Source organism: Scleropages formosus, chromosome 5, assembly GCF_900964775.1.
Source record: "Scleropages formosus chromosome 5, fSclFor1.1, whole genome shotgun sequence".
Lineage (NCBI taxonomy): Eukaryota > Metazoa > Chordata > Actinopteri > Osteoglossiformes > Osteoglossidae > Scleropages > Scleropages formosus.
In genome coordinates, this window is record NC_041810.1 from 29,793,019 (window position 1) to 29,819,215 (window position 26,197).

At 45.1% G+C, this 26,197-nt stretch overlaps 2 protein-coding genes across 4 annotated transcripts in view; both read right to left on the reverse strand.

The window, feature by feature from the left end:
• Positions 1 to 898: 898 nt before the first annotated feature.
• Positions 899 to 10,731, reverse strand: LOC108942154 (PX domain-containing protein 1-like). Its single transcript, XM_018765295.2, has 5 exons — positions 10,138 to 10,731; positions 3,773 to 3,864; positions 3,335 to 3,452; positions 2,871 to 2,982; positions 899 to 1,910 (listed from the first exon to the last, which is right to left on the reverse strand). Exons 1-5 carry the CDS (start codon positions 10,394 to 10,396, stop codon positions 1,790 to 1,792), a joined length of 702 nt encoding a protein of 233 aa, XP_018620811.2. The 5' UTR covers positions 10,397 to 10,731; the 3' UTR covers positions 899 to 1,789.
• A 9,263-nt stretch (positions 10,732 to 19,994) lies between these two features.
• LOC108942313 (transcriptional activator GLI3-like) overlaps positions 19,995 to 26,197 on the reverse strand; it is a 140,231-nt gene continuing 134,028 nt past the window's right edge. For all 3 annotated transcript variants that reach the window (XM_018765571.2, XM_018765573.2, XM_018765570.2), the window contains 2 exons: positions 24,673 to 25,066; positions 19,995 to 24,211 (listed from right to left, as the gene is read on the reverse strand). In XM_018765571.2, coding sequence (XP_018621087.2) covers positions 21,855 to 24,211; positions 24,673 to 25,066 — 2,751 coding nt within the window. In that variant the 3' untranslated portion in view covers positions 19,995 to 21,854. The remainder of the gene's footprint in view (positions 24,212 to 24,672; positions 25,067 to 26,197) is intronic.

Sequence of the window (26,197 nt, forward strand, 5' to 3'; positions counted from 1 at the left end):
CTTTACACCTGTTCTGGAACTGTTTGCATACGCAATCATTCAGCAATAATCTTTGTGTTAAGGCTCAGTGCATTGTCTCCTTTTAAGCTGTTTGTTTGTTGTTGTTGTTGTTAAATGAAGTCCACCCCTGGGACCGGTGTTATGCACCTCTCCTTTCTGGATTTGGACGAAGAGAAGATCCTACTGGAGCGTAGATGGCATCCAATCCATAGGATTTCAAACTTATATCTTTCAATGAGCATTTGAGTTGTGATTTCTCAGATTTCTAAATGTTGCCAGGTGGCTTTTCCAAATCATTACCTATCTTTGTCCTCTTAGTAAATGGATGTCTGTATTGTACCATTCCATTCCTATTGCACCATTTACATTTACATTCATTCATTTAGAAGACACTTTTCTCCAGAGCGACATACATCTCAGAGAACAATACAATGAGTGCACTGCAAACCAAAATAATTCTTTCCCTTTGATATGACTGAAGACTTTCTTAACAACCACAAGGGGGAAGTACAGTATACGGTACTCATTTCAATGGTGTTTCAGAGTATCTCAATTTTGTGAGCTAAAGAAATATAATAAAAATATTACTGGGTTTGGCAGAGATGCAGGTCAGCTTATGGACTGTTCAAGATAACAAAACAAAAAGTTTAGGCCTGTTAAAGAAGTAGCATCCACAGGCTTTATTATACATTTAAAAGTTTCACTGTTTTATACAATGTGCTATAGTCCTTGTTATAAAGACTTCATATTATAAATAATGTTATCACTGAGATTGCTATGGTATTGTAAAGATTCAAAAATAAAAACAGAAAACAGACATTAAAACATAGCAAATTCATTTTATTGCTCTCAGAAATATCATTTTTACATTTCATTGTCATTACCAAAGTTGCTCATGTAGTGTAAATACAGACGTGGAAATATTATGCGATAAAGCAGCACTATTAGTAAGTCTGTCAATCTTATGGCTGGAAAAATAAATAGAATTTTTCACATCATAGCACATTAAAATATAAATTAAGGTTTTGGCCTTTTAATGACTTTATTCTTGTAGTGTTAACTGCGGTTTTGTGGTACAGCAACTCATATTTGACTGCTGGTAAATCACAAAAGGAAACTCAATAATCCATGCGACAAACAGCACTGTCTATGAGAGCATTTCCAGCAAAGCCCTTTCAGTATTAAAAATCCATCCACATTTCTCAAGTTCCCTTCCCTGCCTACCCTTCCAGTCCATTTACTGCCAAAAAAGTACGTTTGGCTCACTTGCTACTGAGAAACTTGACCACTCGCTTTGAAATAAATATTTTACAATGCAATCTAATGACTTAGCACGTTGGCAGTCCCCTCAGTTCAGGCTTAATGCCATAGTGGAAAAATGGAGGGAAATAAAGACTGAATGTTTTTCTTAGGGTTGAGTCAGAGAAGTGACTACTTTGCTAAGAAGAACCACCAAGACCAGAAGCTGAGCTCCAAGGCCTACTTTCGAGGAGTGTGGTATACAACTCTTAGCAGCTATTGCTACCTCAGGGAACCCAGCCAGTCAAGAAATCACACAAGGACCAGAGAAATGCTGTGAAGTTACCACATGGTCGCCAACGTGGCAGTTGGAGCTTGAAGAGGAGCACAGCTCTATTAATAATCAGTTAACAGGAAAAAACATGGATGAAGCACATACAAGGTGATTCATTATCAATTACCGCTGCCATTGAACAAGTTCCATTTTGCTTGTTTTGTCTTGACATCTGGTAGGACAGACGAGGTCAGACAAGGTCCTCCCTCCATAGGATCACTCCGGGATGTCCGTCTCAAAGGGCACCAGGTGGTAGTATGACAAGTTGGTGACATAAGACTCTGGGTCATCATCAGAGCTGCTTCCAGGCTCTGCAGTCAGGAACTCCTCGCCAGACCTGGACGGGTCCAGTGTAACACATTTGTGAATACTGTACACTCAGCGCTCAAGAAACATCGGCCCAGAAACTTGAATTTCATGAAGTTCAAAATGTTGGAAGGACCATATCACCCGAAACTTAATGCTTGGTATAGTCACATGAAACATAATTGAGAATTTAGAAATCTATTCTGAAGTGCCACGCCTTTTCACTTTGAAAACTGCAGAATTTCATGAAATGTAACTACCAACGAGTGCGTGCATTTTTAGTACTGTCCGATACATAGTCAAGTAGACATTGGAGTCAGGGTGGTTTGCACTGTGACCCTCAAATCAAAAGACCTACATGCAAATCTTACCTCCTGCTCTAGTACCCTGGGCAAGGTATAGTAAAAATTACCAAGCTGTAAAAATGGGTGAGTAAATTTTAAGCAGCTTAGCATAACAACCTTAAATTATAATTCACTTTGCACCAAAGTATCAGCTAAATTATAATAATAATAATAATAATAATAATAATAATAATAATAATAATAATAATAATAAGAATAATAATAATAATAATGTCCACGAGAAACCAGTGCTGTTAAGAGCTTCATGCAGTGCACAAGGAGTCATTTGTGACGGTGATTTATTTCATGGATTGTCATTCTGTTTATGTAGTAGTTTGTACTAACCATGTGACAAATGTTACAGCAATGTCTCAATTCCAAAACTGCAACTCACTAATATAATCCATTTCTGATCATCATCTGTACCAGAAAGTTACAGAAATTATTCAACCATCAGAGTCAGAACTAATCATATTCTGTAGAAAACTCTTCAGTGATGTGTACATAAGAAATAAGTTTTTAGACAGAGGTTTATAAGCCTTCTTGATAGAAGATAATTCTGTGTAGATAAATAAATTCATAGTATGCATGAACACATGAACAAATGAATGACAACGTGCATGAATGAATGGTTATATGACACTCACTGGTGCTCGGCAGAATCTGTGCTTGAGGGCCTTTCTTTGTCAGGTAGGAGACTCTTGTCGCGTACGCTGGCCTCAGTATTCACAAGACAAAACCCATGGGATCTCATGATCTCTTTGGATCAAAGTACAACGGTGTAACCAACTTCACAACCGGGACTATTGTCACAATCAACCAAAATTAAAAGCCAATACAGCTTCTGGTAAATTACAAGAAATCCATTCTTTTGGTTAATTGTATTCCAGCTTTTACAATAATTCATTTTATGAAAACAGTATTTCAGCCTTTAAAAACAGACATGTAATATTAACTGTGTATCACTATGCATTAACTGTGCATCCTTATGATATCATTTTGCAAATTTATTTTAATAAACATGCATTAATGGGAACATACTAGGAAAATCATTAGCCACTAAGTTATCAGTATTTATATACAATAATGGAAATGAAGGAATACAGGATACCTGATATTTTATGTGTACTCGGAAAGCATGGCAGGATCTTGTGAACACTGTCATTTTTTAGCACCTGGTCTAATGGAGACCTCTCAAAGAACGTCAACATCACTTCTGACCTGGAAAACTGGGCACCACACATGCATCTTAGAGACATGTTCTCTGATGAGTATGGCACATTCTCACATGTATGGAGATGCATGGAGCTGAGATGTATGTTCATCTGGAAATATGACTTTTTAATGCAATGTGCCTGTATTTGGATGTGTTCACAGCTGCTTGGAGTTTCACCCAATCTGCGTACCAGCACATATGTACCAAGATAATGTGCTCTTCAAGGAGGCCACACCAAAAACCTTTCGGATGAAAGTCCACGGCCTCAAAAACCACGGCACTTGCTGCCTGTATATCTGCATGTTTATAGACGGTTGCATTAGTGTGGCCCACCTTCCAGGGCATGTTGATCGCATTCTTTAGAAATCGCTCCACTTCATTCAGTCTGACCTCAATATCTCTGGCCTCCTTGATCTTCACAAGACCTGTAGGAAAATGTATTTTCAATATTAACAACCCAGTTTGGACTAATGGATAGTAAATCATTTGAATGCCCATACCGCAAGTAACTGATACAATGTAATCGTACTAGTCTTAAAAACTACTAAACATACAGCTGCTGGCAAAACAAAACAGTATATTCTAAATTTATAAAGCTACAGTAATGTTCTGCTACCTTGTTGTAGTACAAATCTGGAGGAGAAACTACAAAAGTTAAACTAAGATGTTAATTTTGTGAAAAACTGAGAAACGCAAGAGAAAAGAAAACCACCATGATTGTGCTTGAGCCCAAAATATAATGACAGAAAGCAAGGAAAAAGTTAAATATAACCTCCTCTGACTTGTGTGTGCGGTGCAAATGTCCTGCCAAGGCCAGAAATATGCATATCTTTGGTGATGAGATCATAAATTCTGATGAAATTCTAACTCAGATCCAAGCTAGGTTAGAAAAACATCAGCTACGCACACAAGACTCGTATAACGGGGTCACACACAACAAAAAGCCAAATATATATTCTTTCCAGGGGCTTACTATTGAGTGCAACAACATTTAACTCATTAAGTGGCCATTCTACTTTTATACTCGTTCTTCGTTCAAAAGTGAGTTAAAAAAATAATTCATAATCTCAACTCCTCCATAAAAGATTAAAACATAACAGAGGTCAAAACAACAAAAAGCAAACAGAAACACTCCCCAAAGCAGCCGGTAACACAGGGCGTAGGGCTAGAGGGGGAGGGGACACACCCAGGACAGGACGCCAGTCCATCGCAAGGCACCCCAAGCGGGACTCGAACCCCAGACCCACTGGAGAGCAGGACTGCGGTCCAACCCACTGCGCCACCGCACCCCCCTAAAAATCAATTAACAAACACCAATTCGATTAAAAAAAAAAAAAAAAAAAAAAAAAAAAAAAATCTTCCATAAGAAACATCACTAAACTCAGCACAAAAAAAAAATTACCAGAATTTCCCACCAAAGCATCAGTTCCTAAAATATATTTATTTTCATTAAAATTCTGCGTTCAGCTACAATACATGCAGCAGGCAGTGGAAACACACTTGCACACACTGCATAGATCCTGAAACACAAATCCCTTCCCGCAGTTAGTATTTCAGAATATTCAACACAAGAAAATAAACACACAATAAACCCTCATGGGAACATTTAAGAAAATTACAGAACACAAATTCATTTAACATTTAATTATGTGCCGCTTCTGGGTTATACTTAGAACAAGTCAACGTTGGAGAACTACTTCCTATTGTATGGATAATCTCGACAAATCAAAACCATCTGTTTATGACGATCAATATGTTAAACCTGAAACTGCAGATTCAATATTATTATTATTAAAACCGTAATATTAAAACCGCTGACTCAGCAATGTGAAGAGCTTCAGAATACGGTTTTAACTGAAGGGGAAAAAATCTGTATCTACAGATTCCACTGCTCTTGCAGAGCTTCATTTCCAACCTGAAATGGTTGTGTTCTTGCTTTTCCGATCTTCTCATGTCATCTTTCAGTCGCACAGAGCTAACAAGTTTGACCTTTGCAATCTTCAAATCCTCAACAAAGAACGAAATGGGAAGCTGAAACTTTGACAATGTCTTATACAAACTGAGGCTAGAAGAGCAGGTGGAACCCCTAGCCAGTAAAGTTTTTACCTTCTCCAAAAGCTCAACAGTGGTTGTTGCAATTTCAATAAAGCAATAAAGGCTATAGAACTCATGGCCATCAAGCATGTAAATATAGACAAGCTTCAAACTTTCGTAGAAGACAACTTTTTGTTGGTCTTCCTCAATTCCTCCACTGTTTGTTCCTCCACTTCTTTTGTGTCATCTATGTCCTTTAGAGCACACATTGTGGAACAGACTGTATGTTATTTTATGGAGATTTACGGAGCCGCTCCCTATAATCCATTGATCCTCTTCGGCTTCATATAAAACTGCTTGGATCTGACAGCGGCTGAGGAATCGTAACCACTGTGTCCCGAGTTGACCCACAGCCCTGGGGTACTGAGTCCTGAACCCTAATCACTGTCCTACAGTGCGGTCATACTCTTGAGCTTCACCCCTCGTGTCTTGAATTTGTTTATGCTCATAACTCTCACCCTCACCACTGTGTAAGCCGACGTGGTCTGATGGAGTTTTACCGCAAATAACGCGAGCGGACGGCTAAATTTAGGAAGCCATTCGCTCTTCCGAATGATGTGTCATGCTCTCCATGTGAGATCACAGTCCCCTCCCTGTTGTCCTGTTTCCATGGTATCAAGCACAAACAGGAAGGCAGTTAAACCCCAAAAACATAGGAAAGCATTCAGAAAAGTTAAAAAAAATGTTCCAGGCAATGTCTGTTGTACTGTATAAGATGTATACGGGTGTGTTAAAGATTTAAATCTGGTGAGAAAAATTGGTTTGATGCACTTTCCATGGCCCATAAAGGTAAAATAAGAAAAAAGTTATCAGGAAAATCCCAAATATTGTTTACTTTAGGGTTACTGTAATTACCATAGTTGCCAGGCAGATGCTTATGTATCCACAGCAGACAGATGTTTACTGAAGCATCTCAGGAGAAGAACTGTGCTCAAAGCAGAGCTCCTCACGAGATATGAACTAGCAACCCTGTGGACAAAATTCAGTTTTAACCAATATGTTACCTGTCCTGATACTGTGTGACTGGAACCCTTAGTCAGAGTAGCTTGCTGTGGGTAAATGTTCAAAACCAGTGGAACAAGGAAATGAGAGACATTGGTTTCCTTCGGCAGTTTTCACCTCCACGTCCTCCATCCTGCTGGAGGGTAGATGGCAGCCAGTGAGCTGCTGTTGATGTGGGAGCCCATTCAGAAAGAGCGTTTCCTTCATCCACCGATGGGATGGACACAGAGGAGATGGAGGTGCCACTAAACGTGGCCATTGAGTTCATAGGCATGACCATCTCAGGAGTCCTGGTACCCAACCGGCACGAACGCTCTCATCACGCAAGTGGAGAGCAGCTCTGCATCGTTTTCCACCACGTTTGACCTGAAGACTGCGGTTGATCCACTCCAGTGTGCGTACCATAGTAGTGGAGTGGGCGGTGGTACAGAGGCTACAACCAACTGGACAAAGCAGGCAGAACTTTGAGATTTTTTTTTACTTTTTCCCAAGCGTTCAGCACCATGAAGTCCAGGCTGATTCCAGAGACTCTCTGTCCAGGGCATATATATTATATATATATTATATATATTATATATATGTATACATATACACACATACAGGCAGTCCCCAAATTACGAATGTCCGACTTACGTACAACTCGTACTTACGAACCTCCCCTTACCGACCGGAAGTTGATTTTTTTTGTCACCCTTAAGTAACAATCAAATGAAATCTTCATAATTACGCTTATTATACTAAAAATTAAAGTTACTGTATGTACAACGGTTTGTAATAATAAATAGGCACTACTTTGCGAAGCGCATCAGAATATTGTGTGTCTACCTCAGTTTGTCGGCTCGTGGGTGGGGCGCGTGAGTCCGAGGTAGGACAGACTTCCTTCTTTTCCCGTTAACAGTGTGTCGTGTTACTCTATTTGGCTTTAATTTTTTTGTTTTTACCCTCCTATCACCACATGGCACCAAAGCGGAAATGTGATGCAAATGATGGCGATGCATCCGAGAAAAGGGAAACGATCACGAGCGAAACTAAAAAGAAAGTAATACAGCGAAAGCTGAAGCGCCAACGAACAATGGAAAAAGGGAACATTCAAGTTTCTTTAATGTTTTGCACGCATGCACACACCCTCGCTCTCTGAGAGAGCAGTGAGCTGCAAAAGACACTTCTTCCCACTTGCGGAATCTCACTCCAGACAACCTCCCCCTCTCTGCTCTTCCAAGTCCTGTCCCTCATCGTTCCCCAGTCCCGTTCCACGTCTCTTTGATAACGATCGCCCGTCTTGTCCCTCAACCACGATTTCGGATCCTCCGCTCTGTTAGTTCGCCAATCGCCCGACCATTCGCCAGTCCCCTACCACGAAAACACGTCTAGTCCTTTGATTCTGAAAAAATGATCCTGCACTTGGGTCCAGTTTCCTCTGTACTCTGTTCATCATGACAGTAGTAACTTTTATTATTAGCTTTTTCTGTGTCTCTCTATTATAAATACTGTAGTTACATAGATTATCTCACACACACACTGTCTGAAACCGCTTGTCCCAAGCAGGGTCGCAGCGAGCCAGAGCCTAGCTCAGCGACACAGGGCGCAAGACCGGAGGGGGAGGGGACACACGCAGGATGGGACGCCAGTCCATCGCAAGGCACCCCAAGCGGGACTCGAACCCCAGACCCACCAGAGAACAGGCCCCGGCCAAACCCGCTGCACCACCACACCCCACTTCCATATATTATCATTACATTGCATTATTATTACTGTATTGTTATATTAAAGATGTTTTAGTGTATCCAAAGTGTTTCTTTAATGTTTTTATGCATAGAAAGGTACACGATATACGATATACTAAGTCACGCATTTGACAAACTGACATTAGATACCCACCTCACCTAACTGTTCCGATTTACGTTAAAATCCGACTTAAAGACGGACTCAGGGCACGGAACTCGTTCGTAATTTCGGGGACTGCCTGTATATATATATCCTTTGTGTTCTGGATTACAGAGCGACTGTTGGATTAGAGTATGTCCGGCTACGGAGCTGTTCGCCAGATATTGACGTTGGTGGCATGGTAGGCCTTAAAGGGGACTCTTTACTCCCTTCCTGTTCAGGTGCAACAGTCATGTCATCTGCAGAAGCTTGCAGATGGCACAGTAATAGTCAGGTGTATCGGACAGGCGGGAAGGCGAGTAGAGTGATGAGGGACTTCGAAGACTTTGTTGAGCGGTGCCAACAAAGCCAACTGCCGCAGCATCGGAAAAGGCGAAAGACAGCAGAGGACTTCACCGTGGTACTGCGCTTCAGGAAGTTCGCCAGATCGGTGTGTGCAGTGACTATTGATGGAGAGGAAGTGGAGGTGTGTGACATTTACGCTGCTTTGAAGAAAAGCATTGGCGAAATCCATAAATCAACTGAAGTGTCAATAAAATAACGAAGAGCGGAAATGAAGGTGAGCTGTAAATGCAACACGAGAGAATCTGTTCCCTGTTTCCTCAGCCTGTAAACAGTGTTTTTCTGTTCATCTACTGTATCTAGTCAACACTGTAAGAGCGTGGTAAAGTATGTTTGCATGGTGTATATTCTCAGCAGGAACACACAGATGTGTGAGAAATTTCTGGGAAAACTTCAAGATCTGAGCCAGACCGAACCAAACAAAACATCCAGATAATAAGGATCAGAGTTTATTCTAGAGCAAGTGATGCAAAACCTTAAAGGGTTGACGCCCTGAATTGCCCAGATTGTTCAAATCCCAGCTGTAGCACCCTTGAGCAAGGTATTTCCCCTAAATTACTCCAGTAAAATACTTGGCTGTATAAATGCGTACACGTTGCCAAGTAGGTTTTTGAACAAATCGAACATCCTACCCTGCCTTGAATGAAGATGTCAGGTAAATAAAGGTAAACTTATTATTCCGTATATAGATGTCGATCTCTTAGCAATCTGAGCAGGATCAAAGTATGGAAAAAAAAAAAAATCGAGATACTTGGGGACTTTGTGTTAATTGGAGGGAAAGTGATAGAAAAGTATAGAGTCTGGTAAGTGAACGTCCGCATACAGTGCTGCTTGTAAGTGTGTGAATCTCTTGTGTCCCTTGCTTTTACCACAGAATCATGGATATTTAGAGAGAATCGGTGTTTCCCACGTGACATAATATGTGTGTAATGAGCAATTCCATATGTTACTTTAGAGGAAATGATGTGTGAAACACAAGTAGTGCAGGTGTAAATAAGCGAAGCCCAAGTTGTACTGATTAAACCAAGTGGGTAAGTAGGATCATCAGGGATGTAAATCACAGTCATTTATTCATTTTAGCAGTTCATTAAGATTTAAAGACTTGGATTTTATAAGTTTAACAGTTATACAAGAATAGTGACAGTCCCTGGATGGTCACACACTCGGACGCAGCTCTGTAAACAGGTGTGTATTACGGGTGGAATCAAGAATGCAGGTAAGAAAAACTGCGGCGACGAAGTGACAGCAGTGCAGCAAAAAAAACGAGGCAACGCAAGACTAGTTTATAGGTTCAGCGCCTTGATGAAAACGATCGCAGGAAGACACGTGCGCGCGCGGTCGGTCGGTCGGTCGGTCGGTCGGTTCGGGGTTCGAACCTTGGATGAGCGCCGAGCCCGACAGCTCCCGTCTGTCCTCCGGGAACGAGTCGGCGAGTCTCGCCAGGAGCCGCCCGAGGTCCGAGTAGCTGCGGTTCAGGTAGAGCACCTTTCGGTGCGACCACTCGGCCCGGATCTCGAAGAACTCTTCTTCCTGGCGGCCGCGGCGGCTCACGACGAGGCGCCGGAGCCCGTTCACCCAGCAGTCGCGCACGTACATGTTGGCGAGCGACGTGCCCTCGAAGACGGCCGATGCCATCGCCGCTCCTCCGCATGGAAGAAGAAGAAGAAGAAGAAGAAGCCGCCGCCGCCGGCGGCGGCAGCGCGCGCCCCTCCCTGCTTTTATTCTTCCGAGGAAAATAAATAAATAAATAAATAAACAAACATGTAAAAAGAAAAAAAAAAAAGAATAGAAAGAAAGAAAGGAAGCAACGCGGAGAAAACGCCGCTTCCCACCCCCAGCACTGGCGACGGACGCGCGCTTTCTGACACGTGTCCGCAGGGTCCGAGGTCCGGTGCGGTCCGAGTTCACACGTGGCACCGGCGCGCGCGCTGGGTGGGTAGCGCAGAGAGGAGAGGAGAGGAGAAAGGAGGGAAGAGGAGAAAGGAGGGAAGAGGAGAGGAGAAAGAAGAGGAGAGGAGGGAAGAGGATAGAGGAGAGGAGAGGAGAAGAGAAATGAGGGAAGAGGAGAGGAGAAAGGAGACGAGAGGAGAGGAGAAAGGAGGGAAGAGGAGAAGAGAAAGGAGAGGAGAGGAGATGAGAAAGAAGGGAAGAGGAGAGGAGAGGAGAAAGGAGGGAAGAGGATAGAGGAGAGGAGAAGAGAAAGGAGGGAAGAGGAGAGGAGAAAGGAGACGAGAGGAGAGGAGAAAGGAGGGAAGAGGAGAGGAGAAGAGAAAGGAGGGAAGAGGAGAGGAGAAGAGAAAGGAGACGAGAGGACAGGAGAAAGGAGGGTAGAGGAGAGGAAAGGAGAGGAGAGGAGATGAGAAAGAAGGGAAGAGGATAGAGGAGAGGAGAAAGGAGGGGAGAGGAGAGGAGTGGAGAGGAGAAGTTGAAGGAACAGTCGAGTTCACCTGTATGCAATAAATGGGCTACAGCCCTGTTTACGCAAATTGCGCCGTTTGCGTTGCACTTGCTGTTAATAAACAGTTGCTTTTCCCGGACTTACATGCTCTTGTGTTTTTGTTTCAAAAGCGGAAAAAAAGTGAAATCGTTACATACACAATAAAAAATGTTAGTAGCGTTAAACTTGGTGTTACCATGTAGTTTTTCCCTGTTTTCAATTTATTTCAGTTGTTCCATGTTCGTACAGGACGAGGCTGCGACAAGGCGGGGGACGGCAGGTGGATTTGCAAGTCTATACTGTATTATATATATGGCCTATGCTGTACATTATATATAGATACACTGTACATTGTGGCACGCAGCCCCATGGGTTTGCATGGGGCGAAGAAAGATGCAAAGACAGCATTCATGTCGAACGTTTGGTTGAACACCGGCACACAGGGAACTGCTGATGCTCTCAGTGGGAGAACCCCGTTTCCTCCAGGACCTGCGCTTCAAACCAACCTTCCCAGCCTGCTTAGAACCTCCAGGCTCTCCCAAACACAGTCGCCCCATCATTTCCCCCAGAAGTGCCCCCAGTGGTTTAATACGTTATTTAGAATTCACTCATAATCCAACTATTTATATTAAACACATCCTCCCGCCTAAACCCCAGTAACGCAGGTCGTTACAATATACTGTATATACATGAACGCCCAGGAAACCTTTAACGAGACAACCAAAGAAATGAAAAGACGTTTCTTTAACCGATAAAATGAACCAAAAGAATGACCACGACTTTACAAATGAAAAACAAAATTCCACTCATCAATTTCCCACGAGACATTTAAGTTAACGTGTAAACATCTCAAATCACAGCGCCGCACTCTATTAAGTATCAAAGTATTAGTGTGACAGAGGGTCGGGATGCATAAGAATGAGCCACGTTGCACCAGATATGGAGAGTGAATCTGGCACCATTGCAAAATTTTGTGTTTTTACTTTTCCTCCTTAAACTACTTAAGGTTTGGGGTGTACTTTTGAAATTACACCTGAGGATAGCTAGTGGTGTAGTAGTCGGAGCTAAAGGATGCACGTTCGAATCCCATCTGTAGTGCCCTTGAGCAAGGTACTTACCCTAAATTACCCGGACGTGTAAATGGGTAGATAATTGTCAGTCACTTTGGAGAAATAATCAATGAATAAACGTAAATGTGCAGTGATCATTAGAGGCCAATGTCATTTAATTGCAATTCATACTCTCGGCCACTAGAGGGCAGGTGTGTCACAGGGTTAAGGTTCCACCCGCAGAAAAAAGCGCTTCGTAAACCCAACCCGGCGAACTGCCAGTATCGTTAAATAATAAAAGTGATGAGACACATATCACACAGATGTGCCCGCGGTAAAAACTGATCCGTAACCACATCAAGAACATAGGAATGCAGGAAAGCCGCTACAACAAATCTGTGAATTTCAGTGAGGTATACATTTTGACTGCTGGAAAGTATTTCTAATTACATTTTAGAGAGGTCATTCTGTCATTTTGCACTTTCCACACGTTATGTTCTCTATTTTATGATTATGAACCCGGGCTGTTCTGGGTTAAAACTACACACTTTCCTCTCCGTAAGACCTCAGCACGGAAATGTCGCCTCCTTTACGGCAACGAGCCCGTTTTTTGGAAACTGGAATCTGTGACATTTCCGCCCCCTGGTGGCAGAGACTGGTAACTGCACCAAATGTTTCCAGGCTGTGTAGAATTGTGTGTACAGTTTGTTTCCACTGTGTGCAGCATTTTGTCACTGTAATTCCAGAAATGAGGGAAATTAGTTGCTTTCCGTAATAAGGAACTTCTGCTAGCCAAATCAACACTGCAAAATTTACATTTGTTTATCAGACGCTTTTCTCCAAAGCAACTTCCAATGAACTCTATGTAGTGTTATCAGCCCACACACCTCATTCACCGCAGTGACTTACGCTGCTGGATACACTATTTATAATGCGTCACTCATCCATACATCAGTGGAACACACTCTCTCTCTCACTCACACACACACACACACACACACACTACGGGTGAACCTGAACAGCATGTCTTTGGACTGTGGGAGGAAACCAGAGCACCCAGAGGAAACCCACAGGCAAAACACGCAAACTCCACACAGACTGTGTGGGGGTCGAACCCACGTTCTCTCACACCACCCAGCTACTCGCTGTGCCACCGTGCTGCCGTTTATATAACTGCACTACCGTGTGCACTCTACCCTTATATAACTGGGTCCTGAGAGTAACCTGAAAATAACAGTAACTTGATCCCTTCCCAGTGAGAATTCACCAAACGGCCTGGTTTAATGCATGTTGTAGCCACAGCCACATCCATCATCACCAGGGCTGACAGCTGCGCTTCGGAGAGCTTCTCAAGAGGAGATGAGCACCAGGTGCTGCCAGTGAGTTCAGTTATACAGTACTTAAAACACTGGGGGGGCGGGGGGGGTTATGAGATGTGGAACAGCTGATTTTTATTCATTCAGATTTGTTTGAAGACAACTGAAATATTACACTTCAAGGGCAAAAAATGCGATGACACAGTGGGGAGAAAAATCTTTGCAAAAGCGCATACGATGTTCCTAAAACGCATCATAAAATTACACATTAACATCACAATACACTGGCCAGAAAGTGAACAACGATCTTACTTTTAGTAATCAGTGGTCAGTGATGAGGGTGTTGCGGGAAAGATGAGCGGCGAGAGAGCCATGTCATACCACCAGGTACCACGTGATGACGACTCGAACCCAGTCGGTGCAGATTCAGTTGCCGAGGACTGGAATCTGAGAGGGTTCGAGGAAAGAGCCGCAACATGTTCTCCCCTTGCTGCTACATGTTGTCATCCGAAGCTGTGCTGTTCCAAGACGATTTACACCCCACGCCCGCTTCTTCACATGATCTACACGCATCCAGTTACGCGACTCGGTTCCCTTTTTCGGGGAGAAATGCGTTGCTCGGTAACTTCGGCATTTTTGCGACCTTTGCGTCACGGCACAGCGTGAAGGTCTTTGGTATCTGGAGTTGCCTACAGAATTCTGCTGTGACATTTGTCCCATTGCTGCTCTCGGGGGTCTTCAACTCTCTGTGAACTGGGGGGGGGGTTGAAGAAATACAGCAAAGATGTGACACAGCACATCAAAGCTGGTTGCTCCTGGTGCCGCCCGCTGTTCCCACCAACAAAGACTATAAAGCCCCGCTACATCTGTCACTCCGACACAAGGCCTCACGATTTCCCGACATTCCTGCGAACTGCTTATGTGACAGATAAAGGTTCCTGATTACATTTGGAAGAGATTAATAAATTGTAATATACCCAAAAGCTGACCTGCTCTCCAAAGGCCAAATGACACTCAGCTCCACCCGAGTTTGACGGGGAAAGCTCTGGTGCGCCGCCGTGACGAACCCGAAAGGAGACGCTTATCGAAATCAAGTGTTTTAAACATGTCAGTGGAGCTCTACGGATTTTTTCTCCAGATTTTTTAGGGGGAGGGGTATGCACAATTATGGCGAAAACTCGATTTGCCAAATGCAGGATACAGTTTCACTGCATCGCTGCTCAGAGCTGGAGCGTTTGAAGCTCGCAGGCTGCGGCACGGAAGACGAATTTTCCGCTAGGCTTTGTGGTCTGACCCGGGTCCAGAAGAACTGCGGGGAACGTGGGAGAAGCGGGGTGACTGACAGGTGCCTCCGCTCGGCTGTGGAGACGTATGGCACGGCCCCTCGGAGGGAAACTAAGGAGAGCCCTTGATGCCCACCCCCACCCCCACCCCCGTGATCGATGCTGCCTGAGAGTGAGTGAAGGAAAGAGAGCGGGGCAGGGCTTGGGGGTGAGGGGGGTGGAGACGTCCTTTGAAGACCCCGGCGCTCTCTCCCTGAAATATCTGCACCCCGCCCTCCCCCCATCAAAGGCTAGAGAGCCCTTTACACCTGTCCACATAGAACAGTTTGTAGGATTTCTTCTTTTTTCCTTCCACCGCTGGATCTTTTCCACGGGAGCCTTTTGGGATTCCGGACTATTCCGTTCCTCCGAGCGCAACGAGTGTCCTGTAACGCCTTTAAAGGCGCCGCCCTGTTCCGAAATGATCTCCCACCTCTGGGACCTTCCGGAACAAAACACACGGACACGGAGAGATCCGCTCCGAGAGCAGCACTGTAACCCATTACTCCTCAAGCGACGGTCTCCGGAAAGCCTGGCCCAAAATTCCCCAGGCCCAGTTACTGCCGTTCCCTTTTCACTCATCTCCCTACATCTTCCCACTCTTCCTCATCACTTTACACAGTCTATCGCCATTTCCCAGCATCCACCTGCATAGAAGACTGAACCCACCGCAACACAGTGGCAGAACATCTCTAACAGGGAACTGCCCACTCCAGAAGACCTAAGCATCCAGAGAAAGAAAAGGTGACTCTGGCCTTTGCCGTAGAGCCTCAGCGTCACTGAAGCACCCCAGTCCGCCGGCCAAGTGCGTATCGTTTGTTGTGCTCGGCAGTTTTCTGCCACCAGAGCGTAGCAGCAGACGCTACGGTTCGTTACATTGCTTTATCGCACTTTACTAAACCACGAAATATTGGCATGGATACATTAACCCCTCACAAGCTGAACATACATTAAAGAGTTTGATTACGGAAATTAAAATATTGCAAGGATCCGAGAAAAATCATTTAATCCTAGAGTACTTGCGACATGGGGGGCGTGGTGGCGCAGCAGGTTTGTCCGGGGCCCGCTGTGGGTCGGGTCTGGGGTTCATGTCTTGCTTGCGGCACACTGGCATCCCGTCTGGGGTGTGTCTCTGCGCTCTCCGCCGCCAGGCTAGGCTCCAGTTTGCTGCAACCCCACTTGGGACAAGCAGTTGTAGACATTGTGTGTGTGCACTTGTTTCAGCCATGGGGCAATATTCAACACCTGGACTGGTGTTGACACTATTTTCAACACCTGGACATTGGTTTGATCCCCAGTGTCTCTGTGCTGCTTTTGCATGCTCTCTCTGTGACTGTTTTCCCCTGGGTGCTCTGGTTTCCTCCCTCAATCCAACGATCTGTGTTTCAGGTGATTTGGTGATGCTGAAACAGTGAGTGTATTACGTTGTTCTAATGTGTGAATGGGCAGATCCTGGTAAGTGGCTGAGGGTATTGCATCTTGCATTATAAGTCATCTTGGACAAAGGCATCCAGTTATAAGGTTCCCTTAACTGGTCCTTAACCTTGTCCACTTGGTGGTAGTTTATTCATCTTACCAGGATGGTTGAAATGAATGTCAATTGGGACCAAAACCAGCACTTTTTCCCCTACCTGGAATTGGTAAAATTTTATTGTCTCCATTTCGGTCAACATGCGTGACCAGACTCCTTTGAGGGGAGCGCGGTTCCTGCCAGGCCTCCTTTGCTACATCCAACAAGTGTCTTGGCTGTCATCCACAGAGCTGTTCAAAAGCAACAAACCCTGCGGAGACCTGGGGAACATCACAAAGTGAAAACATTAGCTGGGGCAAAAACCTATCCCAGTTTTAATCACCCTGATTTATGACTTTTCATACCAGCTTTTGGCAGTCTTACTGAACCTTTCCCCTAGACCATCACTTTGTGGATGGTAAAGAGGCACGCAACTGTTTTACCTGGAGGAGCCTACGCCTTACGCAAATCATTTATGATCCTAGGCATGAACAAAGGGCTCTGATCTGTCAAAATCTGCTCAAAGATACTCGTCAGATGGAAATGGAAGAAAAGTACTCTTGCGAAACCTTTTCCTGTCATTGTTCTCGGTGAAAGGGCCTCCAGGTACCTAGTTGCGCACTCAAGGACAGGGCCTAACCTGATCCATTGCAGAGCTGCGAACTTTCGATGTCGATTATGGGCGAGAGAATTGGGGCGTTGCAGAAAAATAGGTTCTGGACGATTGTTTTGCAAGTGTTGACATGTTCTGCAGTAGATTTCAATGTAGGGGCACAGCGACACAGTGGGTAACACCAGTGCTTCTCAACTGACTTGCATGTTCTACTGATGTCAACCCAAAGAGATGTACAGAAGAAGGCAAAGTAAAGTACTTCCATACACTCCTTTACCAAAAAAACTACCCTATGAGTGGTTGTTGTGACTCAAATTTAACTTGACTTACCTTATTCTTACCGTTTCATATGGCTTTTATGTCTTCAGTACAATTGGTCCATTAGTCTTGAGTTTTTGTCCACTGATAGGCGCGCCCCAAGGACACTGGTATAGACCAGGTCCAGCACTCTTTGAGGGGGACAACCTGCAATTATCCTATGAACTCTGTCCTCTTGATTGCATAGAACGGTATCATGAAATGACATGGAGACGGAATGTACTGGAAGCAGACCCGGAGTTTATTGGAAGGCACCAGTGTAGGATGGGAATTGATGAGGTAAGGGGTTGGCCAAGGATTGTTCCACGAGAGAGAGTTGAGGTTCACTGCAAGGTCCATATCAGAGCCGCAGAGCAGAATTGTGGTCTGGTGTTCGAATCGAGGCTCAGAGCCGTACAGGATCAGGAACCAGGCTGTGGGAGTCTGAGGCACAGGGCTGAATCGTGGTTCAAGGTTGGGATCCAAGGTTGAAACTGTGATGACGAACAAAGCCAAGGGGGTCCGAGATCTGAGTCGAGGTTGAGGGATGGGTCCAGACGAACTCAGGAAGGAGAAGAAAATTCAGTATATTCAAATCTAATTCTACTCTTTCAAACACAGCATCAATCGACCTTTCAATCAACCTTTAGGGTCCCCCTCGTTCTTAGAAGTGTCAGAGGAAAATGCAGTGAAGGCTTCCCTACAACGGTGAGATGGTTGGCTTTTGGTTTTCTAATTTCACTTTTGTCTGAGTTCCTTTTTTGATTCTGACCTCTTCTCCCTAATGTGAAAATCACAGAAACCCAGGAGTGTAGGATCACAGAAATAAGCCCATGTTCTTTTTTTATATTACCCTTTAAAGTACACCTTAAAGTAACCAGCAGTTAACCTGGAAACTCACCAACATCTCACCTGCCAGTTAAGGGGAAATCCACGTGGCTTCTCCCAGAAGGACCCAAAGACAAGAGTGCATCACTCCAGGGCTTTCTCCTGGGAGCCATCATCCTGTCAAAGTCTCAGTTGCCGTAACCAAATAAACTCAAACATTTGTAAGCCAATGTAAGTTGACGAGTTGTTTGCGGCCATACTCCCACTGCGACAATGGTTCTCGCTGAACTGAGGATCGAGGCCGTATCTTTTTTGCACCTCTGCTTTCATGTGGACTTATGTATGTCCTCTAAGCTTGGCTAAACAAAAAGAGGGCCATAATATGAGCCTTCTCCCTCCAGGACAAACCTTAGCTTAGAAAAACACCCTAATGTCATTACTACCTGAAAGCTTTAGAACAAAATTACACCTTTCCAGTTAATACTTTGTGGAAGAATATCTACACAGAACTGAGTCTAAATATTTCTTGCTGAAGTAGAGCACTTTGTTTGCATTATTCTTTGAGAAACTCCCGATGTTGGGTTTCCTGGCCTTGCACCAGGTATTCCAAGATTTTTGCCATCTCTCCCACGACTCTTTGGTCGTTTACTTATCTACTGTTTACCAAAGAGATCTGCTCACTCTCCAGCAGTGTAATAAGATCGGGGTTGTTCTCAGGTAAACAGCAGTAAGGTGCAGAAAACAAAACACCAACACTAGTCTGAAGTCTTTATTCGAGAGTTTTCTTTCAAAACAGTGTGTACCTCTGTCTGGTCCCAAAGGTTCATTCACGTTGTTGTTCTTCACAACAAGCTTTCTCCTCAAACACCCTCCCTCATGGCTTCCCTGCCTGGAAATGTACACCCTCGCTGATCAGATGGGTTGCCAACAGCCCTGGGCTGGGCCTTCCAACAAGTAGGTGCAGAGGTAAGCAGAGCATTTTGGAGGGACACAAACCACCTTTACCACAAAACCCTACCAACCTCATCAGTCCTGCCTGGGTGATATTTACATTTATTAATTTTTCTGACCTTTCTCTCCAATGTGACTTACGGTGTGAAAGTAATAATTATTTACTCATTTCTACAGCCAGTAAATGTTACTGGAGCAATTTATGATAAGTACCTTGCTCAAGGGTACTACAACAGGAGGTGGGAATCAAACCTGTGATCTTTTGATCCAAAGGCAGGAACACTAACCAATATGTTACCAGCTGTCCCTTAAGAAAGCCTCACAAACATACATACATATCTACATATGATACTCGATAATTTTGTATTCATTCAGCATTTAATGAAAAAAATAACAGTAAAGACAAACAAAATCGATGAAAACAATGCAAATCATTTCACGCTCACCGAACAAGGTGACAAGGTTTGGATGATTCAAACGGGCCATGATTAGTAAGACTAACAGGCAAAACTCGCAAACAAGGAGTAAGAGAGGTTGAAAGCTTTGAACAATACGAGCCAAACGAGAAGCCAAAATAGGGGTAATAACCGAAACTCTCCTCGAAGTCCAATTCCAGTAACCCAAAGTGGCGTATCTTGGGGCATCACTGTATCTGGAAATTATAGACACCCTCTGTACCAGTCACAATCAGATAATGTGAGTGCCGTGCCACAGCGGCACATTTTATTTCATTTGTGTTTGTCCTTTTTTTTAAGGACTGCTTTTAAGAGCGAAAGAGTGGTGATTTACACCGCCTGCACTTCTACATTCTTTTTAATCTACTACTGCAGACAAAATAGATGCAAAGAGAACGTTTCAAATACAATGTCTTTTTTATTAAAATCATACAAATCTGTTTTCAGTTATAAAAGCTAAGTGGTTGTGCTGGTAAATGGTTGAGTAATGCGCTCCCTGCTACAGAGTTCTGCCGGGACACAAACGTAAAAGTTTCGAGATCTCGGCTACTCATTGCTTTTTAATCCTGTGAGGCCTCTTTAAGTCTCCGCTGAACCTACAGAAGAAAATATATTTACAAATATAAAAACAAAGGCAAGAAAATGCGGGAACTCAAAATGAGTTTTAAAAACGAAACATTTTTACATGTTCCAACATAGCAATTTAATACCAGACTGACACAAGTGTTTTTTCTTCACAGAGTTCTTTTTACGGTTTCTCGGAACATTTTGCATTTTTAGACTCTTCGTAGAGCATTTGGCAGTGTTGATCCTCTCAAACGTCATACAGAAATAAGGCACGTACCTTATGACCACTTCCTCCTTTCTCAGGGTGCAACTGTCAATTAACAAAAGCATCACTGATGATCGACCATAAAAAAAAAAAAAAATCAGAACAAGACCAAAACAGTACCTAGTCTTTGTGACAACCACACAGCTTACAAAATAATGTACAAATATGCTGTTTGAGCAGAATTTCATGCCCACACTCGTCTTACAGCCTCTTCACAGCGGCACCTAAATGATGCTTGAAGGTTTCGCGGCGAAGGCTCCACAATAACGTTGGGCGAGAAAAATGTCACGAAGGAAACATTTTCAGACAATCTCAAACTGAAGCTCTTAAATACTGCAACAAGGTAACACTGCAATGGGTAAAAAACTGAAGGTCGTATATGGAATTGCAAAAAAAATAAAACGTGGGTGAAACATAACGTGTCACGGAAACACTAACATACATAATAAATGTATGAATATATTCTGCTCCTCTTAGTTTCCTTAAGGGAAATCCTTGTTTTAACATATTGCGGCGTTGCAATATTTTGGCAATATTTTAAATCTTATAAAGTGATCTGTACATGTCTTTTAACTTGCTCAACACCTGTTTCCTCGTAAAATTAGTACTACTTGAGGTGCGCACATAAACGCACACAGAAATCATATCAGCACTTCAAAACAACTTTATCTGCTGAACAACAAAAAAACAAGTTACTTTAGACACAGAATTATAAAGTGTGGCCATATACTATATATTATTTCCACCCAAAATGTATTAAAGCAAAACATTATATACATGTAGATATCTACAGAGACATTGTAGATCCATTAAAGCATGCATTCATGAATTACAGTATGTTATAACATGTCGTGATGGTCTGTCAAATACAGTTAGAGTGGTCTTCTGCTTTTTTGGACTTGATACCCAAACATTATGTTCTGAAAACATCTTAAGTTGGAAGACTTGTAAAACTGCACTGACCTTCACAGACTGACCAACAAAAAACGAGAACCACTAGAAAACAAAACAAATTAATCCAGATAACATGTACATAACATTTGGACCAGTCAAATTTGTAAGCAAACCCGTTTTTTAACCTGCTGACTTGAGGCTTTTTAAGCAGGTATCCATGTATTTTTTTTTTTTTTTACCATTAATCAATAGTGCACTGGTAGAAGCACTGGTAACTTTACTGGAATACTTACTAATAATGACCAAATCGATTTACTGCATGCATTTATACGATCAGTTTACAGGAGAAAAAAAAAAATCATGGGTAGAAGACAAGAGCGTCACCCTATGTCATGAACATATAGCGATAGAAAAAGAGCACTTCAAAAAATAGCCTTCATTCCAGAAAAGGAATACATGAGTGCCACATCCCCGATTCCGAGGGATGAGATGAATACAAAATAAATGCATTTCAGTTCCAATTCTTGATATTTTTCACACACTGTAGGGACTTTTTGTTTCCTCACCCTTCGCACATTGGACAAGATGACTAGTGCATGACAGCCAGGAACTTGCTCTCCTCCACCAGGTTGGTGAGAAGGGAGCTCATGTCCCCTATTGCCATGTTGCTGTGTCCAGTAGGCATGCTTTGGGATGTCATTGGAGCGCGCGGCGTTGTGAGTCGGGACGAGTTTCGTGAGAGGTTCTGCAGGATGCTGGGGCTGAAGACCCCTGACATCAAGCTGTCCTGGTCAAAGCAGTCCTCCAGGATGGCGTCAAAGTCCAGCAGCATGTTGTCTGGGATCCCAGCACCACTGTCCATCGTGCTGGTCACTTGATCTGACCCTGGGGAGAGGAGGACAGAGTCATCTGTTGCCACCGATCCGCCGGCCATCGTTTCAAGGAGGCGGTGGTCCTTGGGAGCAGGGAAAGAGGGTGCCTTGATTTCAGCTGGCTCATAGGACGTGTGATGATCATCAAAGCCTTGCTTGAGGAAGCCATTTTTCTGTTGCATCTCAGTACAGGAGTGCACTTGGAGATTGTCTGGAGCATCCAGCTTCAGCTGGGAGACCTGGCTGGAGAGGGAACCATTTGTTCCATTTCCATTCTTCAAACATTCTTGTTGAGTGAGGATGGGGTTGTCGCTATTTTTCGTGACATGATAGTGTTGCTGCTGTTTAGTGGGATCGTATCCCTCGCTGACTGGCTTATGGACACGGTGCATCTGGGAGTGGACATTGAGTGCTGCGGCTTGGGACAGGTTGTCTAGATCGGCACTTTGGAAGAGTGAACCGGTGGTCTCTTCTACATTTGGAGCATGATTTTGCTTGATGTATTGCTGCGGGAACTGGCCGAGTAGCCGTGCTGATCCAGATATTGTTTTGGAGACATCAGGAGAGGCGAAACTGTGAGTCAAGGGTGACCCATTCTTTAGCATCCCAGGATAAGAACTTGAAAATATTTGAACCTTCCCCAAATTGGCTATGCACTGATGTTGCTCTCCTGACCTCACAGTTTGTCTGTGCAGAAATTCCACTCCTACTTCTTGACTGCTAGAAGTTCCATGCATGGTGCTAATTGGCTGTAAGCCATTTTGCTGTAGGCCACATCTGTCTTGAAGGCCCATGGACCCACCTGATGACAGCTGATGCTGGTGCTGGACCATCGTATTACCAAAAGTCCCAAATTGCTGGCTACTGGAGCCTTGCTCCGTTTTTGGCCACTGGCCACAGTTCTGCTGCTGATTCTGTGGTAACTTTTCAGTGCTTCCCGAACTGACCTCATTCCACTGGATGGGTCTGTCTTCACTGGAACTTCCCGTTGCCTCCTGCTGCTCTGGGCTCTGGAAGGCCTGGTTCAGTGAGGGCCTTTTCAGCAACACTGAGACCTCTGGGTTCCCTGGGAGCTGGGAATATAGGGAATGATCTTCTTCTAAGTCATAGCCAATGCCCATTGTGGGCTGCTCCCGGGACCTAAGGTACTGCACCAATTCATCGGGCAGCACGTCCTCTTTGCTGGGCTGTGGGCCCTCATTGGCTTCCTTCATATCCCGAACCTCCAGCACATGGTGTTCGCTGATGCTGGGTGGACAGGGCAAGAAGACGCCATGCCGCAGGTTTCTATCGGAAGATGCGTGGTTCTGGAGGCTCAGGCTCTGTGTCTCTGGAGGGAACTGTGCACCAGCCAGCGGGGGCAGGGGGTGCACATGGCTGAGACTGCTGAAGCGTTGGATCTGGGGCAGAGGAATGAACTCTGATGACCACGTCCGCACAGGGTCACTGGCCCTCCTTTCGGCGCGTCCCGCAGCCTTTTGGGAAAAGAAGCTTGCGCGGCCACATCCCCCACACCCACTGGGCCGAGTAGCGTTGCCATCACCGCACCGGCGGGGAGACACCAGCGGGGGCAGCATATGGTCACTCCCTTGCTGGTAGTCCCCCATCACTGCCATTCGGTTCTTCAGGCTCATCTGCTCCATGTTGGGTAGTGGAGTGGGGGGCGGCCCACCAGTGGCAGCCGCATACTTTGCCCTCAGGCGGTAGTGCTGCACCGGGGTGAGGTTGAGCATCCCCGCCGAGCCCCCGCTCACACCCCCTCCATTCCACAGGCTTCCACCTCCACCACACTGGCTGGCTTCACTAGAACGCCGGGAGGCATCAGTGGAGATGGGGTCGTAGGAGTCCGTGGAGCTGAGGTTGTGCTGGCGCCGATGAAGGCCCACCTCGCACTGGGAGGCCTGGCTGGAGCGCCGGCTGGAGAGGCACGGGGACACGCCAGAGGACCGGCGGCTGGAGCTCAAGTAGGCGGAGCTGGCTGCGCTCCCCTCGCTGTCCCGTCGCTCCTTCAGCAGGCTCAGCACCGTCATCTCAGCACCCGGCAGCACCCCCCCACTCCGGCCTGGGTACGAGCCTGACGAGAAAGAAACAGCACGATGTCCTACAGTCGCCTCGTTTCGATGTTTTTTTTTGGAAGACGGACTAAATATTCTCTGTGACGGGCAAGACGTGGCATAACAAATATATAAATGTTTCTTTTCTTAAAATAGCCTGGGACCTGAACGCAAAGTCAGGATTCTTGCTTCCAAAAGAACCCCACGATAAAATTAGCTATTAACATATTCTTACTATTTAAAAGACTTTCAGCTACGCCGCATTCGGTCTCTACGAACACTGGCAATGTGGTTCAGGCACGTCCGTCAGGTCACGACATACGAAATACCCAGCATTCAATGGGCCGCGACACTTAATTCGCCGACGCACGGGGCCCTAATTCAGCTCCTTCGCCACATCGGTTCTCGAAGAAAAAACACAACACTCGGTTTGACGGTAATTTGCGTCGGGGTAGGGGCAGACAAAAGAGGTGAGCGTTACCGCTTCCTACGATGGGAGGAAGAGAAGGGCCTTTGGGGGTCGCCGTGGGGGAGTGCGGGATGAGCCGGGGGAATGCGCTGTTGACTTGCTGGAGCCTCTCCATTTTGACGCGCTCCATCCAGCGCAGCGGGCGTGCCAGAGGGCAGCGGGCCCGCAAAATAGCCGCAGCCGAGGTGCCGGTAGAAATGGTGGAATCCATGACGGGGTCCTCCTCCCCCTCCTCCTCCTCCTCCTCCTCCTCCTCCTGCTCCAGCTCTACCTCTCGGTCCCTGTCCTCCCGCACTGCGGTGCCTCCCCAGCTCACAGTAAACTGGACTGCACCGTCGGGATGGGTGCCGATGGGGGACTGCTCACTGCTGCATGTAGACTGACTGCCAGGGCTTGGCTGAGGCGCCTGAGGCAGGGAAGGAAGGAAGGCCAGAGGCACACCGCCAGTCACACCGGGAAGCAAAGCTAAGACATTCAGCAAACATCCACCTCATTTAACGACAGGCTCACACCTTCATCAAAGACAAGCTCGCTGACGGGCATTTGAAAGCACTGGCTTCCAAAATCTCAATCATCAATTTTAAGCGCGGTTCCCCAGAGAAATAGGCGGCATGGTGGCACAGCGAGTAGTGGTGCTGTCACACAGCGCTTAGGCGGTGTGAGAGGACATGTGATTGATCCCCGCTCAGTCTGTGCAGAGTTTGCATGTTCTCCCCATGGGTTTCCTCTGGGTGCTCTGGTTTCCTCCCACACTCCAAAGACATGCTGTTCAGGTTCCCCCGTAGTGTGTGAGCGACAGAGAGAGAGAGTGTGTGTGTGTGTGTGTTCCACTGATGTATGGATGAGTGACCCAGTGTAAGTAGTGTATCTAGCAGTGTAAGTCACCTTGGTGAATAAGGTGTGTGGGCTGATAACACTACATAGAGTTCATTGGAAGTTACTTTGGAGAAAAGTGTCTGCTAAATAAATATAAGTGCTGTACTGATAAGCAGTGCAATAAAATAGTCTCCCACCACTGAAAGCAGATAATTTAAACACGCAGCCTCAGTTACTTTTCCTGTTCCTTTCTCCTTTTCGCCTTCACATTCGATTTATCCATAATTTCAGACATTGCAATATCTTGTTTGAGAAGATAGCTTTAACCATGTTTTTTAATATATCATTTTTTCATCAGTTTTTTTCTAATTTAATTTGCTTTCAGTTATCTGACTGCTATACACACACACACACACATTTTCAGAACCGCTTGTCCCATACGGGGTCACGGGGAACCGGAGCCTACCCGGCAACTCAGGGCGTAAGGCTGGAGGGGGAGGGGACACACCCAAGATGGGACGCCAGTCCATCACAAGACACCCCAAGCAGGACTCGAACCCCAGACCCACTGGAGAGCAGGACAGTGGGCCAACCCACTGCACCACCGCACCACCGCGCCCCCTCTGACTGCTATATCTACTGCTAATAACTGCTTGTCTGAATCAGGGTTGTAGTGGTCTGGAGCCAATCTGGATGCATAGGGTGCTAGACTAGGCAGGGT